This window comes from Pezoporus wallicus, unplaced genomic scaffold, assembly GCF_028554395.1.
Source record: "Pezoporus wallicus isolate ANWC-B61680 ecotype Strahan unplaced genomic scaffold, APGP_CSIRO_Pwel_v1 contig_8013, whole genome shotgun sequence".
NCBI lineage: Eukaryota > Metazoa > Chordata > Aves > Psittaciformes > Psittacidae > Pezoporus > Pezoporus wallicus.
The window spans coordinates 1,553,498-1,569,706 of record NW_026636761.1 but is presented as its reverse complement, the minus strand read 5'-3'; the positions used below and the strand labels follow the sequence as shown (position 1 = coordinate 1,569,706).

Below are 16,209 nucleotides of genomic sequence, written 5' to 3'. Positions count from 1 at the left end.
GTCCAAAGGGCAGCCAGGCACTGTGACCACCTCCTGCCTCTGAGGGCATTGCCTTTTCTGACACTTCATATCAGCAAAAATGTTTTGCAGAAAGAGGGTTCTGTTCTTTTTACTGCAAAAAATCATTGTTTTGTGCCCATGAAATCTTGCAACCTGGCTCACAAAAGAGCAACACAAATAATGTTGCCGTCCTTCCCTTGTCCCTTATGCCATGTTCTCCACCCATCTTTCCGCTCTAGTAAGCAATGGGACCTGCTGTTCCTTTTATTAATTTGCTGTATGTCATATGTATATTAATATATTCCATAAAATATTTTTGCCAGACAATATAAGCTGGCAGGCAAGAAAATAAAGAAGGGCCGTGTATCTCAGAGGGTCTCATCCGCATTTATTTCTCTCTCCTTCACTGAAGTTCTTTGCAGCTTCCTTTGGGATGTGCCTTTTAAACAAGTTCATCTCTTCCAGGGAGAGAGGAAAGATCATTTGGAGATTGTTTGCTGTTTACTCAGTCACGCTAACTCATCTTGCCAGTTTTCTGGCGGCCCCAGCCAAGAGCTTTCGCCTCTGACAGCTTCTGTGCTCTCCCCTTCCTCCTCTGATTACGCAGCCCAATCTGTCACCCTGCCGATGGGGGTCTCTACCCTGCTGATGGCTTTCCACACTCGGCAGTAATGACTTTTGGCAGGCCGGGAAGGCGAGAGAGCTTCTTCCCCAGCTTGGAGAGCCGTTAGGCCCTCTCTGCCTGTTAGCTAAAGCACTTTGTGAGGTTCTTTGGTAAATAAATGAGTCATTTTAATCCAACTGACAGCCTGGCACCTGAGCAAGCTGCCTTCCATCTGTACTTCTAGGCCTCATGTAGGCAGCCAATTGTCAAGCTCAGGGCCTTCAAGACCTCACCATTGAGTGTCTTTCAAAAGCAACTTTAGCAATTTCCTTTGCCCTAATTAGATTGTGTGAGAGGGACTGAGCAAACCAAGGCCCTTGCAAAACTTTTGTGGCTGTGTCTGTTGGATCTTCTTCAGTGGCTTGCTTTTGGTGTGACCTTTCTGCCCTCTGTTCCCTTGCACCCACCCCTGTGTACCCCACCATCACAAGCTTAGACTGGTAACGTGAATTGTTAGAAGCAGAAATGTCAGTATTTCTGGGGGTCCTCAGGTGGATTGTGCCTTGATACTGTGCCATTCTGTGTCTTGCAGTTGGGATCAGGGCAGTAATATGGTTAAGGGTTCAGGTCATCATTTTTGGCTGATATCTGGGTTTTCTTTAAAATTACATTGATGTAGGTTATTTCTCCTTTCTCCTGTGAGATGGTCACTTAATTCTCCCTTCAGTTGTCCATTGAAAACAACCAGTGGTGAGTTGCTGATTCTAGATCAGCAGTTCGTATTCTAGATTTCCTTGTTATTAAGGAATGGTGGTGTGAGGTCATGCATGCAAAGGGCAATACTCTCTAGGGCAGTGGAAAAGTAGTACATTAGAAATATATCGGGCTTCTTGAAGAGTACTGGCAGCAGGTTAGTGATTCTGTGTGTGGAATAAATGTAGCGCTAGCAAAACTGGATAACTATTGTTTGAGTTGTATTCTTTCCTGGTATGGTGACCCACAAATACTTTCTAAAGATCTGAGAAGCAGGAAGCTCATGGGCTCTGCCAGCAGAGGAAAGCAAATCAACTCAAAACTTTTTATCCTAATTCTACCTTGCTGCTGTCTGCTAGGGTCTTTGAGGAAAAGGAGCTACAGGAGACGCAGGTGGACTGATACTGAGGAATCTTTGAGAGTTTGCAAAACACTCCAATTACCAGTAAATCCCAAGACACTTCTGAAAGAAAACCAAGTTAAACCCCGAGAGAATAGCTGCTGATATGTGTCAGTAACAGCTGAGTGGAGTTGGTGGGATTGTGAAAGCAATAGTGAATGCAAGGCTGATGATGGGAGAAAGCCTCCTCCTAAAATGTTGTCCCTGGCTATTTATTAGGCTTTTGGTTAACTATTCAACTTCTCTGCATGCTTTGGCTAATGCACACAAGAACAAGACTGTCTGCAGCAGTAGCTTTCCAGCCAGAGGTGTTGAGAAAAGGTATCTTAGAAGAGAAAATCCTGATGGATGAGAGTGATGGCTCCCACCCCAGCTGTCTCCTTCTCTTCCCCATGTTGGAGGCGCCTGCTCCTGACCACAGGGACAGCTTGGCTATCTGTTTATTTTGGGTGAGCTGACCCTGCCCCAAGGTCAGAGCCCTCTTATCAAACACAGCCTTTCCTAGACTACTGGGTATGAGAAAGAGCACAGTATAGGAAATGACCAAAGGCATGTCAGCATGGAAATATATGAGGGCCAACCTGATTGGAATCGGGTGTCAGCACTCCTGTCTGATTGTGCTATAGACTTTATAATCTTGTTATCCTGGTAACTGCTGTACACGTTCCCTGACTTCTCTTGATTTATTTCCTCCAACCTCCTTTAAATGGCTTTTTGTACATCTGTTCATTCTGACTCTGGGAACAAGCCGCTGCTTAATGAGCGTGTTGGAGCGAAAGTGTGTGTTATTTCAGAGTGGGCGCTGTGGAAAGTGTCTCCTCTTTTACTGTATTTGGAGCCACAAAACAACCTGGCTAGTACTTATGGGAAGGCCTTTGCTGCCAAAACATCAGCTTCCGAGTCTTTTAACGTGTGTGGGAGTTGCATGAAAACACTTCAGTGGGTGGCTGACACATTTTTAGTACATTAAGCTCCTGCTTACGTTCTTAATATATTCTATTTTGCAACCAGCTAAAAGATACATGTGTTCCAAAACATTTCCTAACAGAGTTAAATCTGCACACCTGCTCTGCTATTGTGCGTGGTGAATGCAAAATCCAAGGAGTATGTGAGGACATTACTAATGAACAGAAAATCAGGAAGGGAGATTGAAACATGTTTACACTCTCTCTCCACTTTGAACACTATTTACACTCACTTTTCTCTTTGGAAGGGTATGGAGTTTTGAGCTATAATGGCTGTGGATAACTAAATGGTCTCATTTAAGTCCTTCTCCAAGTTGATGGGTTTTCTCACCAGCTGGCATATCAAATAACACTCCTGACAGCAGCTTCAGACTTGTTTCTTCAGGGTTGAGTTTTGCTTCTCCAAATCAAAACAAGACCGGTGAAAATCTCAGGGGTAGCTGAAGTCCCCTCTCCTTAAGCTGTACTCCAGCTTTCTGCAGGTTCCGCTAAATTGTTTGTGGACCTTTTATCATAGGGACAAGTGGTCTGCAAGTCACCTGCTCCTCAACTTCAGCCCATCACCTAGGAAACAACTAATGATCTGTAGGTGGAGATCAGGGCATCCTTGGACATTCCACTCAAGGCCTAGGATCCTTGACCATTGGCTGTGTGTCTGTTTACCTCTTCATCGTAAGCAGCCACATTTTAATTCTTAGGCTTTCTGTGAAGAAAGGTGTTCTCAGACATACTCTTGCCTTCCAGAGATTTCCTTCTGCCTCTCTCAGTGTTTGAGTAATAAGTGCTTATGAGCAGATCTGTTTTCATCAATGAAATAAACTGAAGAACCAAAGGTATCACTACCGTTAAGACAGTTGATTCTCTCAGATATAATATAAAGGGACTGTAACAGACTGCTGTAACTCAACACCACTCTCACACAAGTGGTTTAATATCCTCCAGGCTTTGGGCTACAGTAGTGGGTTATTTCTGTTGTATTAGCATGTTAATAATATTCCTTGTGCTTTAAACCCTCAACATTATTTCTGACCTTTGGTCCATCTCTCCCCAAACAAGGTACATAAGATTCCTACTTGCATAGCTAGTTGTTTCCTGGCATAATTGCCATCCTAGAAGAGCTCGTTCTTTGCTGATACCTTGAAAGCATTTTAACTAAAGTATTTTCCTTATTAATTTTAAAGGATGTTGCAGCACGTGGACTAGACCTGCCTCAAGTGACATGGATTGTGCAGGTAGGCTTGCAGTGTGTGTATGCATGTACTTGTATATGAAGTGCAGTGTTGCTCAGATGAAATCCCTTTCTTGTCCCTTTCTGCAGTTTGCTGGTCTTTGTGCTGATGCCTACAGGTCTACATGTTTCTGACTGCAGGATAGGGACTAAGGGTTTATGCTAGGATACAGCACTGTTATCATACCTTTGGTTTTGGTAGTCTGTTTTCCTCTTCAATAACTCCGGTGTTACCAGCTGTATAATAATATTCCACAGGCTGGGAGGAAATGCCCTCCATTTCCCCCTACAGGAAGCCAAATCTTGTGAAGTACTGACCATCCCTATTGCAGTTTTGTGTTTATATGTTTCTCAGCTTGCTGGGGAGATGGTTCTGTTAGGAGTTTAAGTGTGATCCTAATGTTAAACACTGAGTAGCCCAATAGTGTCTGTGCAGTGACCTGAATGTTGCAAGTGAGGCTGTGCTGGGTTGGAACTGTAAGCATGCAGCTTTCAGTAGAACTGCATAGTACAGATTTTCGCTGGGAAAAAACAACAACCAAACAACAAAAAAACCCCACTGCTGCATTGCTGTTGACAGAAATATTGTCTTGGAAGAAAAGAGAGAAACTAGGGGAGATGGATTGAACCTTAAAAATAGCAGCCTGTCATATCAAAGAGGAAGCTTGAGAGCATGAAGTAGATTTCATTTTTATAGAAGATTAATAATTAGGAAGAGGTTAGTTGAACTGAGGAAAAACTGATCCAGAGATTCTCAAGAATCAAGTGACACCTGGGTAAAAAGAACAGGGCACAGAGCCTCAACAAAGCTTTTTAATTTCTACCTCATCCCTTCAGGTAACAAATTTGATTTTAATTTTGTGTTTTTAGAAAAGAAAGGTTTTGCAGCAGGTAGCTAGCTGGAGAAGGCTGGGGAAGTGAAGTCTGTAATTCCCAGATCTGTATATTAATATAATTTAACCGAAGATATAGTTGCCAGTGTTAGAACGCAGTGCAAATTACCTAAAGCCCTGGGAGACTTCTGTGTGTCCAGAAGGCGAAATCTCAGCTGTCCTGAGAGCTGTGTCCAAGAGCAAGGACCTGCAGGGAGCAATTAGATTGCTCACAGCATCTTACTCACACCTCTAGCCAGTAGAAACTTTGCCAGAGGGCACAGGTATAAACACTATAGTGGGCTTTGGTGGTTGGGTTTTTTCCAGTTAAACTGCTGAGGGCTCATTTCTGAGCAGTATCTCTGTGCATGTTCATTTTTCCAGGAAAGAGAGGAGGGGGGAAGAATAGGGGGAGGTTATAGGGAGGGAAATATGTCACCCTTTATCAGATCTTGCAAATAGCTGGGCAGTTTTGATTCCCAGTGAAGTAAATGAGAGGCACCACTATATTAGGGGTGACTTTATGCAACATCTTCATACTGCCTGATAGTTTTACATGGGAAGAGAGTTGTTACCCACATTTTATGCTGCTGAAAGCACTTACTCCCTCATCTCTCTTAGATTTCTTCTCTCCAGTAACCAGCTATGATTTGCTTTAATCAAAACAAAGCAATTTAGCCCAAGTCCAAATTTGAATCTGTCATCTTCTATTTGATGACACAGAGCAGGCAGCTTCCTGCACCATAGGGGTACTCCTGGGGGCTGTTTGGTTTGAGGTCTCTCTGAGATTATTTTATTTTTTAAGGGAAGCAAACAGGTTCCTGATGCGCCTGTATAGAAATAAAATGTAAAAGGCAAAGAGAGACACTGAGACGGGGAAACTGTCCTATTATCTGAAAGTTGGCCAATGTGTCACATTCACATGTCATGATGGGGGATGAGGGGGCTGAGTGATGGTTACAGGGATGAGCCCGACGGGCTCTTTATAAACAGGCCAATTCCGAGGGAGGTGCAGCATGTGGGGTTTGCTGAGATCCCTTTTGTTTGAGATGAGCAGGCTGTCTCGTTTATAATTAACACGCCATGTTCTGTTAATTCCTCTTTTCCCTTCTCATGTTCCCTTTTTGAAGTATAATGCTCCGGCTTCACCTGCGGAATACATCCACCGGATCGGGAGGACGGCTCGCATTGGCTGTCACGGGAACAGCCTGCTTGTCCTGGCGCCTTCGGAGGCAGAATATGTCAGCTTGCTGGCTTCTCACAAGATTAAGTGAGTCAGAAACGCGAACAAAAGTTTCAGCTCATCCTTGCTAATTAACCTTCCATGGCACTTGCAGCGGGACTGTGTCTCGTGCAGGTTTTAATAAGAATTTATTAATTCTTGTGATCCAGGACCGGCCCCAGACTAGCAAAAGGAGGAAGGAAAGTGTGTGAAAATCATCAGCCTGGCAGATTGTGTGTGAGTGAGTGTGTGTGGTGAGGGGCAGAGAGGAGACGATAGTCGGGGATCCTTTGCACTCCATTGTTATCTCTCTGGCCCTGGGTTCAAATTGTGGCTATGTGGAGATCACAAGTCAAATGAGCCTGTCAAATGCTAACTGGCCATCTGCCTGCATTGCACCATATTGTCAGAGACTGTGATTTCTCTTCAGGAGAGATCCGGCAGGGAAATAGCAAGGGAGCTGTGGGTCATACCTGGCAGGTAATTGGCTAAGATGAGTTGTGCAAGTGGCTTGTAACAGGAATAGTAGGGCCTTTTGCAAGTACTGAGTGCCTAGTGTGGTCCTGAAAGGCAACAAAGAGGATGGACTCTGCAGGCCAAAAGTGGGGTGTGCTTCCAAGCTAGCTGAGAAAGCTTCTCTTTTACCATCTCTAGCTCAGACTTGGAAGTAGGCAGTAAGGAGAGCATGGAAGGGTGGCTAAGGACCAGCCCAGTGTGCAGCTACTGGATGGCCAGCCCATGGTGAGATTTTAGCCTAGCTTGCTTGTGCAATGGTCCTTTTGTGGAGAAGACCCACAAGTGTCTGCTCAGCATTGCTAGACAGGAGTGCCATCAGGTCTCAAGCCTCCTCCGCAGTTATCAGGGTGTATGTGACTCCCCTTGCTCCCCGCTCTGCTGTCTCTCAGCGTTTCAGAACGTCAGCTGAGTGTAGTCTCTTCAGTGCTGTACTGGTGTTGATGGAGCCCTGTAAACTCATGCAAAAATTAATTCTCTCTTATTTCTTGTGTTTATGTTGGGTGGAGCTGCTTGGAGTCATATTTGGGTTTGCATCCTTGAAACAAACAAATGTTGGCAGTAAATACAGGCTTATTCTAGGCTGTGAGCCATTTAGTGGTCTAACAAAGAGCCATCCATCATCCCAGGTAACTATCTATTAAGCAGACACCAGCAAGACATGGAGGGCTAAGCTGACAGGATTTTTTTTTCATGTAACAAACAGCACTGACATTTAAAGGTGAAATCCCACATAATTGTGAATTTTTAACTCCAAGTGGAGAGTTCTCTTTTTCTATTTTATAATATTTTGGAAGTGTTGGAAGAAGGAGGGGGAAATTTCCCTCCTTTTTTATTTTAAACGTTAATGCTTTTATCCCATTTTGTTGATTCTTAACAATTTTAAGGAGCAGTGCCACTCACGTTGGTAATTATATCTGCTAAGGAGACCTGTTGTTGAGCTCGCCATGTTCTTCACAGATCTGTGGAAGGCTGTGCTGAAAGAGCAGAGGGAGGTTTCTTTGAATGCGCGTTTTTTGCTCCACTTCTCAAATCAACAGAGCCCAACAACTGTGGGAATTGTCTTTTCTTGTTTGTTTGTTTTATGTTCTTCATAAAACGTGCTGCCCTGCGGATGAGGGACTCGCCAAAAAGGAGTGCAATTTGCCTTCCTTGACCCCCATCTTCAGATGGAAGAAGATGAGTGTCTAATTGGCATGGGTGGGCGAGTCAGCCTCTTTGCAGTCATGTGGCCCCCGCTCTTCCTGTACAGTAGCGCATGGTGTGAGAAGGGGCAACGGGATAGAAAAGAGCTGATGAATTACAGAGAAGATGCAGGGAGGCAGCTTGAAGCAAGAGGCAGCAAGTGCCATCAGCACAAATTGCCGTTACCCTTCATAAACAGAGCATTATGGTGATAATCCTGACAATTTAATTCAGTGCAAGGGCGAAAGACAGCATGTGTTGGACTGTTACTGATCCTGTTAAGCACTGGTAATTTTTGTTTCTTTACCCGAAGTCCTCGTAGCTTTTGACTCAGACTGCACAAGTTCCTGGAGTTTGCATTTTTTTTATTCTTTGCTTCATTTTTTAATCTTTGGGGTTTGTGAATTTCTTTTTTAATTTGTTTTTTCTTTTTTTAAACAAAATTCCTGCTGGGTTTATTGAAATGTAAATACTTCATAAAATATGTATTTCTGAGAAGACAAAGCATGAGATGGGTCCCCACAGCCTTCAGCTGGTGTAAATGAGACATGCCGTGCTGCTTTGCAGTACATGAGGATCTGACCCAGGGTTTTTCTTAAGCCCCTCCACCCACCCCAGCATGCATGGGAGTAAGTCCAGAAATGTTGAGAGTCGGAAGTAATGAGAGAAGACATGGCTTTGTTCCTGGATGAAAATCCACTTCGAAATTAGGGATGACTGCCTTTGAAATTGGAAATCGCTCGCAATTAATTTTCACCGGTACCTGAAGCCTCTTCTTGGCTTCCACTGTGGAAAAGCAGCATTAGCCTTTGCCAAAACGATCTCACTTTGGCTCTGCTGAGATCAGTAATTCCCGATGGGGCTCAAGAAAGCTGCATGCATCTCTCTGCAACTTTCCTTTCAGTCTTGTGTGGCTTGAAGTTGTGGTTCCTCTGCCTAACTGTAGCTGCGTGTGTGCACATGCACGCTCATGTTTACATTTCCTCTTTCTTTCTTTCTTCTTTATTTTAAAGGTTAGACTCCAAAATGTTCTGTCTCAGCTCTCGGCGTAACTAACAGATTTTCCTTCAAAGGAAAGAGGCGAGAAGCAGAAGAAAGTCAGCGAGGTTCACTTCGTTTTTTGTTCCCTTATGTCTCTTTTACCTCCTTCAACTGCAATCTAGCAGCGCCTGCCTCGACAGCTATCAGATAATTTCTTTATCTCCTAACGGCGGCCTAACTAATTTATAAAGGGAAGCGCCTCGCCGTGAAGGCACGAGTCATTTCTCTCCCTTCTGGAGGGCTGTGCTCGCCCCCCTCGCGCGGCGCTCCCCGCTGTGAACCCGGCTCACAGAGCTGTTAGGCTGCGAGCTGGCGGCGCGCCAGGCGGGAGGAGGATCGGAGAGGGGGTGACATCCCACACAAATCAATGTCAAAGGTTTGACGTTTTCATTCATGGCGGTGTCAAAGCAGCCTTTGGGGTTGGGGGGGGTGATGGGGGATGCTTTTCTCTTGCTTAAGTGATTGCCATTTATGTTTTAATTTGCTGTTATACTCTTCAAAACCAAACAGAGAAACCCTCAGTTGTCTTTCTATGCTCCATTTCCCTTTCTCCCCCATCATTCCCCCGCCTTTCTCCGCATCCTCTGCAGAGGAATCTGCTACATCATGAGTCCCAGCTGCTTGTCTCCCATATAGGATATCTTGGGGCTACCCTGTACCTTCCAGGCTGGATGGCTGTTTCTCTGGACCACCTTTTTCCCTTTCTTTGTATTGTGGTGGTGAGCTGACTGAGGCTGAAAGGCAGATTGCAAAAGTAAAAGGTATTTGTCACTTTAACTGGGAAGGACTGGGGAACAGGCAAGGATTGTGGTATCCTGTTACACAGTACGGCGACGATTCATCCATTCTTCCTAGCCAGGTGTTTAGAGATCTTTGAGTGAAAGAAAGGGAATATCCTTGTTGTTAGTATGTCTTTCTGTAATTTACAAATCAAAGAGTATCAGCAATGCTTCCTTTTGGAAACCGCATACATCTTTCTATTCATCTGACATTCAGGAGTCTCAGAGAACTGGTGGACCCCCAAGATTTCTCTCTTCTTTAGACTGATGTAACCCAAAATGAACTCCTTGGCTTCCATGCAGTATTTATGATCTATTCTGGTATAAAAAGGAAAAGAATCTGTTTTCTAGAGATGACCTTTGCCCACTGCTGAAAATTTGGGCCCAGAAACTTCAGCTTTTATCATCTGGGTAATTCCCTTGGAAATGGGACCCAGTTTGGATGCAGCTGTAATATTAATGGCCTGGAGCTGCACAGCTGTTCCTGTATTATCACCTGGTATACGTGTGCCCCACAAGACAGTGTTAAAGAGGATGAAGAATTTCTCGTCTCCTGTAAATGCACCTCTAAGTAGGACCACGCACTTTAAAATTAAGCAGGTTTGTAAGCGTTTCCAGTATCTGGGCCATAAGAGTACCCAGCAGTGTCTTGCAAGCAGGACTGGAGAATAAATCATCTGGTTGGCTCTTCAGGAGGAATGTGAGTCGACAGAATGAAAATAAATGCCCAGTGTGAAGCCTGGCTAGGACAGCTGACTGAGTCTTCTGTATTTAAAAAAGATGCTGTAGGGTCCCTACTGCGCTGGGCTTTGGCTTTGCACTTCAAATGAGAGGGAAGGTGAGTTCTAAGAATAGGGAAGGAAATCAAACGGTGTATTTGGTGTCAGAGGTGGCTTTTGAAGCTATAAATGAGTTGGAAGGGGTGTGTGTCCATCAGGAAGACCCAGGCGATGTAGCAAGAAGTTGGAATCGTGTAAGATCTTGTGGGAAAGAATAATGTGACCAGAGGGAAGGAAGCTTCAGAAGAGTTGGCTTGGTAGGAAATGTTCCTTGGGATCCTGTTTTTACCCTCTGAGCTTGAGTCCCTATGACAGGAATGAGCTCTGTCTTTACACAGCTTTAGGTTTAGGAGCATGGTCGCTAGCACGGATGGAAACAAATGTGTGTAAACATCAAAGCATTTTGTTCCTTTGAGGACTGAGCACTGTCTCTGATTCCAGGGAATCTGGAAAGTAAACTGGGGGAGACAAGACGTAAGAGAACTGCTCCCTTTCCATGGCATCTAATGTACGATAAAATGTTTGACATGCTCTGGGTTCAAAGTGGAGGTTACAGATCTTACTGTTACAAAGTAAAACTGCAAGAAACGTTTAATGTTCTGAGCTGCTTCAACTCTGGTTTGAGTTTCTCTTAGTGGAAAATGTAATCAGATGGTTCCCACTTGGTGCTTCTCAGTTCAAGAAAAGAACTATCATTAAAACAATGAAAATATAATTCAAGACCTAACTTTTTTCTTGAATTGTTTACTCTGGTTAAGAACCAAGGAGACTCCCAGAGAACTGAAAGTCCACCCTCAGTTATGATGCTCTGTTAGAATTGGAGTGTGTGTTGATGACTTGTAAGAGCAACAAGATTGTGGGTAAAATTGTGTCCCTTCCAGTGACAGCACCAGTTTAGCTAGGGCCAAGATTTTATGATAGTTACTCTTTTAGGGTTTCTGAGTAAGTGTCTGGAGCAAGACCTCATGTATTCCAGGGATAAATTCTCAAGTTGAACATGTGAATCTCAATCTTTTTGCTCTCCATTGTCAGCCTGTGGTTCATCATGTGCTATATCTGAAAAGCTGGAGAAAGGGTAATTTTTTTGTCTTTGTTGCTTCAGTGTTTCAGAGATAAAGATGGAGAAAGTATTATCCAGCCTGATGAAAGACGATCGCTTCAAGTTGCACAGACCAAGAAGAAAGGTGAGTTATTCTGCTGATTTGGAATTGCTCCAGTTTTCATTTACCAGTTAAACATCATGAGTATTCTTCCCTTAGCTTGTCTTTACCATACGAGGGTTGGCATATCCATGATGTTGGGCAATGCAAATAATTATATACCTGCCTTATATCACAACTGTCCAATCATTAAACTGTTGTCCCCAAAAAGCATTGTTTTTAACCCTTCAAGTATTTTTGTAACAGACAATAAAGGTTTCTGGCTGCAAAAGCTTAGGGTATTTTCCCCATTGTGTTTCTGTTCTTGGATTTTTGGCACTAAAGTACTGCTGGAGATCACAAATGACACAAAACTTCTCTTAAGAAATAAGATTTGGTGGTGTGTCACATATGGGTTTTTATTATCTATATTTACTTGGAGCCTAAACTTAAGCGCACTGGGTTGACAGGCATCTTTTTACTGACTTCAGCAAGGTTTGGGTCTGCCTTCAAGTTGCTAATTCACAGAATTCAGTCATTTGCAATTGACATCTCAGGCGTTCCTGCATTCTGGCAAATTAAATCCTCCAAGAACCCGCATTTTGAATGGAAGTCAAGAATGTGTCAAGCATGATGCAGCATGCTCTTTTTTCTCTTGTTGCTGTTTTGCCTGCTCGTTCTTTCTGTTACACCATGTATGAGCCTTCTTGTTTCCTGCAGATGACTGTTATGAGCTGTGGTGTTCTGGGTAAACATGCTTTTGAAAGATGTTCAGTTTTCCTACACCCTGTATTTCACAGAAAGCCAGATCTATAGCTCCTCTGAGATACAGCTCTGTTTAAAGCTCTTTCCCATCACTGCATGTTTTTTTCCCTAAAAGCAGCCTGTAATGCCTGTATTTCAAATGTCTGGATCAGGCCTATGATATGACCTCTTAACTCATTGAACAAATGTGTCAAAGTTTAGTTCTGCTTTGTTAATTCAAAAATTATTTGAAGTAGTTCTGTGTAGAAATACTTCCCTTTGCTCCCAAATGTGCTTATAGGCAGGTAACTTTGGGCTTCTTTTGGACAGTTTTTCCACAGATACATTTATGCAGAAATTGCACTTTAAATCTGTTGCTGACATGGGACAGAATATTATTTGTTCTGGGCTTGAGAACAAATGCTATTTCTTGGAAACTGAGAAAAAAAAGAGAGCATGTTTTTTTCTAGGAAATTACAATCTGGTTTTTGAAAAGTGGCAAGAGAAAAAGCTGCTGAATGTCAGAGCCCAGTACATGCAGAGGTTCAAAATTGTTGAATCATTGCAGAAATACTCACCGAAACATCTCAGTGCCTTTATGTTCCTTGTTCCAAAGGAACAGCAATAAAAAGCTAACAAGTCTTTTTACTATGAGGACTCATCGAATAGGTATTTCTCCCATGCTTTTAAATTGTAAAATACTCTTGACATCTAAGCACAGAATATTCTAAATACTCATCTTTTGTCTTTCTCCCTTTAATTCACAAAAATATCAAACCAAACCATGTTTGAAAGCAGGAGTTGCTCTGGTTTATGCTCAGCAGTGCTGCCTGGGCATGCGCTGCCATGCCGGGTACATGAGTGCACATACAGAAGGAGCTGGTTCCTTTCACTGGCAGTCAAAGGTGGGGTTGAATTCCTCTCTTCCCTCTGCCATCAAAGGGAATGGGATTTTGCTGTTGACTGCACTGGAGCCGAGATATATCCACCCTGGGTTTAGGGTGGTCTGACTCTGCTGCAGGTATTTACAAAACCAGAATAACCTATTTTTGTGTGGCTCAGACTCTGACAGGATCGGTACTGAGAAATAGAGTTTCTCTTTATGGAAAAGAAAAAAAAGTGTATCATTTAATGGGGATGAAATTACAGTAGTTCTGTCAAGATCAAATGGGCTTCTTCAGGAATTACTTGAAAAATGTATTAAATGCAGTCAAAGCTTCATTCTGTTTGTTAGCTTTGTATTTTATCACTGTCAGAGGCTCCGTGAGTGGTCAGTAGTGCTTTCTCAGAAGCTGCAGGGGCACGTTTCCAAGTTTTCAGGAGGGTTAATCTCTCTTAAATTCTATACATTTGCTGTAAAGACAGTGCAGTGAGCTGGGAATGCAGTGGGACTTTGCACAGGACAGAGAGTGATTGAGGACTTGCTATGAGGAGCTGAACCTGATCTGTTTGTGATGTTGCCATTTGAGAGAGTGTTAGCTTTGCTTATCAGCTCTCCGTGCATTGAGTCATGTATATATTATAGTCATGCACACAGGAACCTCATTATAATGCTCCTCGGTTCTCATTGCCTCAACTAAAGTCCATTAAAAGTACCACATTGGAACGTGTATATTTTGGACTTCTGTGTGCAGCCAGGGAGCAAGCTGAAGTGCCTGTAAAATGTATATTTTATATTTAGGTATATAAAATATATATGTGGCTATGTCTGGGTGTGTGAATGTTCACCTGCCTACAAAGAGAATAAATTTGATCTTTCAACTTTTATGGAGGGGGCAGGGGGACTTGGTGAGTTCTAGGGAAGGTGTGCAGAGGTTAGTAAAAAGTTGTTATTAAAACAAAATCCTTCATTTTGTTTTGAAGGATAATGGAAGCAGGAGATGTTACAGCCTCGCATTTTGGTGCTTTTTTCCCCATCCCTTTTTTTTTTTTTTTTACTGTTTTAAAAAAGAACTTTTCTGCCTTAGTCTAGCTGTATTATATTTCAGTTCTTTCTCCCATTAACATACTCTCTTAATGAAATCAGAAGCTTTCAGTACTTGTCCCAACTTCTCAAACCTAAAAGCTGCAGTCTTTATAATAAGAAGTTTCCTTCTTCTGAAAGAAGTTAAATGTCTTTTCCTGGTGCAGTTGGCATTTGGGGGAGTCCCTCTGATGTCTTGAACCAGTTAAATAACTTTGCATCCAGGTCCATTTCTTCTTTCAGCTTACAGATACTGTTATTGACCGCAGTTTTATTGTACTGGTGGTTAGGGATCTGCCACAACAGGCTTTTAAGCAAACACAAGGTAGAAAAAGTTCTCCTATGCCACTATTTCTCCATAATGGCAATAACGCTTCTTACTTAACAGATGCAACAAATTCATCTAGATGGCGAGTAGATCACACAGACCTCTGGGCTAGGCTTTTATCTTTTGGGTCTTGGAGAAACATGTAAAGTCTTAAATTAGTTGTCCTGTTCATCCAGACCAGGATACAAGTAGGATTAAAGCTTGCCTGTGTGAGCAAAGCATACAGGATGGCTTCCAGTGCACTTCCAGTGGCACTGTTTTATTTGATCTGCCCAGACATGGTGGCAGGTTGTATTTTCCCAGTTTGGCTCCACGTCAGTTTTAGATTTAGATTTATGGTTTTTATTATTATTGGCTCGTTTTTTATTTTCTTAGATGAACCTCCCTGGAAGGCAGGAATCAAACACGGGGGGTTCGTGCCCATTAGGGGGCAATTTTAAAATGAGATCTGTCTCAAGGGGCTGAAGGGGGATAAAAGACAAGGGGGAGATGGGAGGAGGGAGGGGAGAAGCTGTTTTCCGAGTACATTATGTTCCCTGCCGTTTGCTTTTTTTTCATTTATTTCTCTTGGACTGACCTCACACTTTGGAAATTATGCACCTAGTTTTTTATCCCTCATTTTTGTCTGACTTCTTTTTTTCTCACCCCAGCACCAGGAAGAAGAGATGCCTCATTTTGAAACCTAAAGGGGGGAATAAGAAAAGTCCTTTGTAATATATTGCCATATTATCACTAAATCCCCTGACAGTTGTGACACAGAAGCAAGTCACCTGTCACTTAAGCTTGAGGTCTCTTTAATTTTCTCCTGGAATTCGCACCAGGCTGTCTTTAATTTGAGGCCTTTATTGGAATTCTGAAACCTTTCTACCTCCCCGGTGCTCAGATCTATTCTGAGTGCTGTTACAGAATGTATACAATAACCAACAGAGGGATTCAGAGGGGGCTGAAGCACTGTTTATTTAACACTCTGGAGGGATTTTCGTGCTTATTCGGTCCTGGCTACCCGGCTTTCAATATCGCTTTGACAACCGTTATGCCCTTCTCATTAATTTTAAACAGTTAAAACACAGGAAAAAGAGAAAAAGTTTTCATTATTAAAGTGCTTTACTTTTTAATAACAGAGGATTCTGTCCACCGGGGGAAAGGGCAAACCTCACTAATTTCACATTCATATTAAAAAACGCTGGGAAGGTGACACTTTGTGCTGCCAGGAGGCTTAACAAAAGAAAAGTGATGGGGGCTAGGAGGAGCAGGCAGGGCGAGAAAGTTTTATGTTTCACATCAATGGAAACTTCTTAGTCACAAGAGTGAGTGTCCATCTTGGGAGGCAGCACCACTTCTAGTTTATTAAACCTTTACAGAGGCCCCTCGGCTGGAGACTGTCTCAACTGATTAATAAGCACACATGAAGTCAAACTAAAAGGTGTCTGTGAAACAAGCTGTGTGGTGAGTCTTTCTCAAGTGGATTGGGAGGCAGATAGCAGAGGCCAGGAACTTGGGAAACTCTTAATGTAGCCTTAATGTACCCACCATTGTCTTTGGAGATGCTGAGGGACAGTTAGTCCAGGTAGTGAGTGAGCAGGAACTCTAGTGCCTATGTGTGTTTGCTTCGTTGAACCCAGTGGTGGAAGCTGTGGGATCTTGAGTTCAAAGGAGGGCACTGTGCAGGAGGTTTTAGGCTACATTTGAGGTCT

At 43.1% G+C, this 16,209-nt stretch overlaps 1 protein-coding gene across 1 annotated transcript in view; it reads left to right on the top strand.

Moving 5' to 3' along the window:
• DDX31 (DEAD-box helicase 31) overlaps nt 1-16,209 on the top strand; it is a 48,369-nt gene that overhangs the window by 14,488 nt on the left and 17,672 nt on the right. The window contains exons 15-17 of the mRNA XM_057401594.1: nt 3,904-3,954; nt 5,953-6,092; nt 11,444-11,525. Coding sequence (XP_057257577.1) covers nt 3,904-3,954; nt 5,953-6,092; nt 11,444-11,525 — 273 coding nt within the window. The remainder of the gene's footprint in view (nt 1-3,903; nt 3,955-5,952; nt 6,093-11,443; nt 11,526-16,209) is intronic.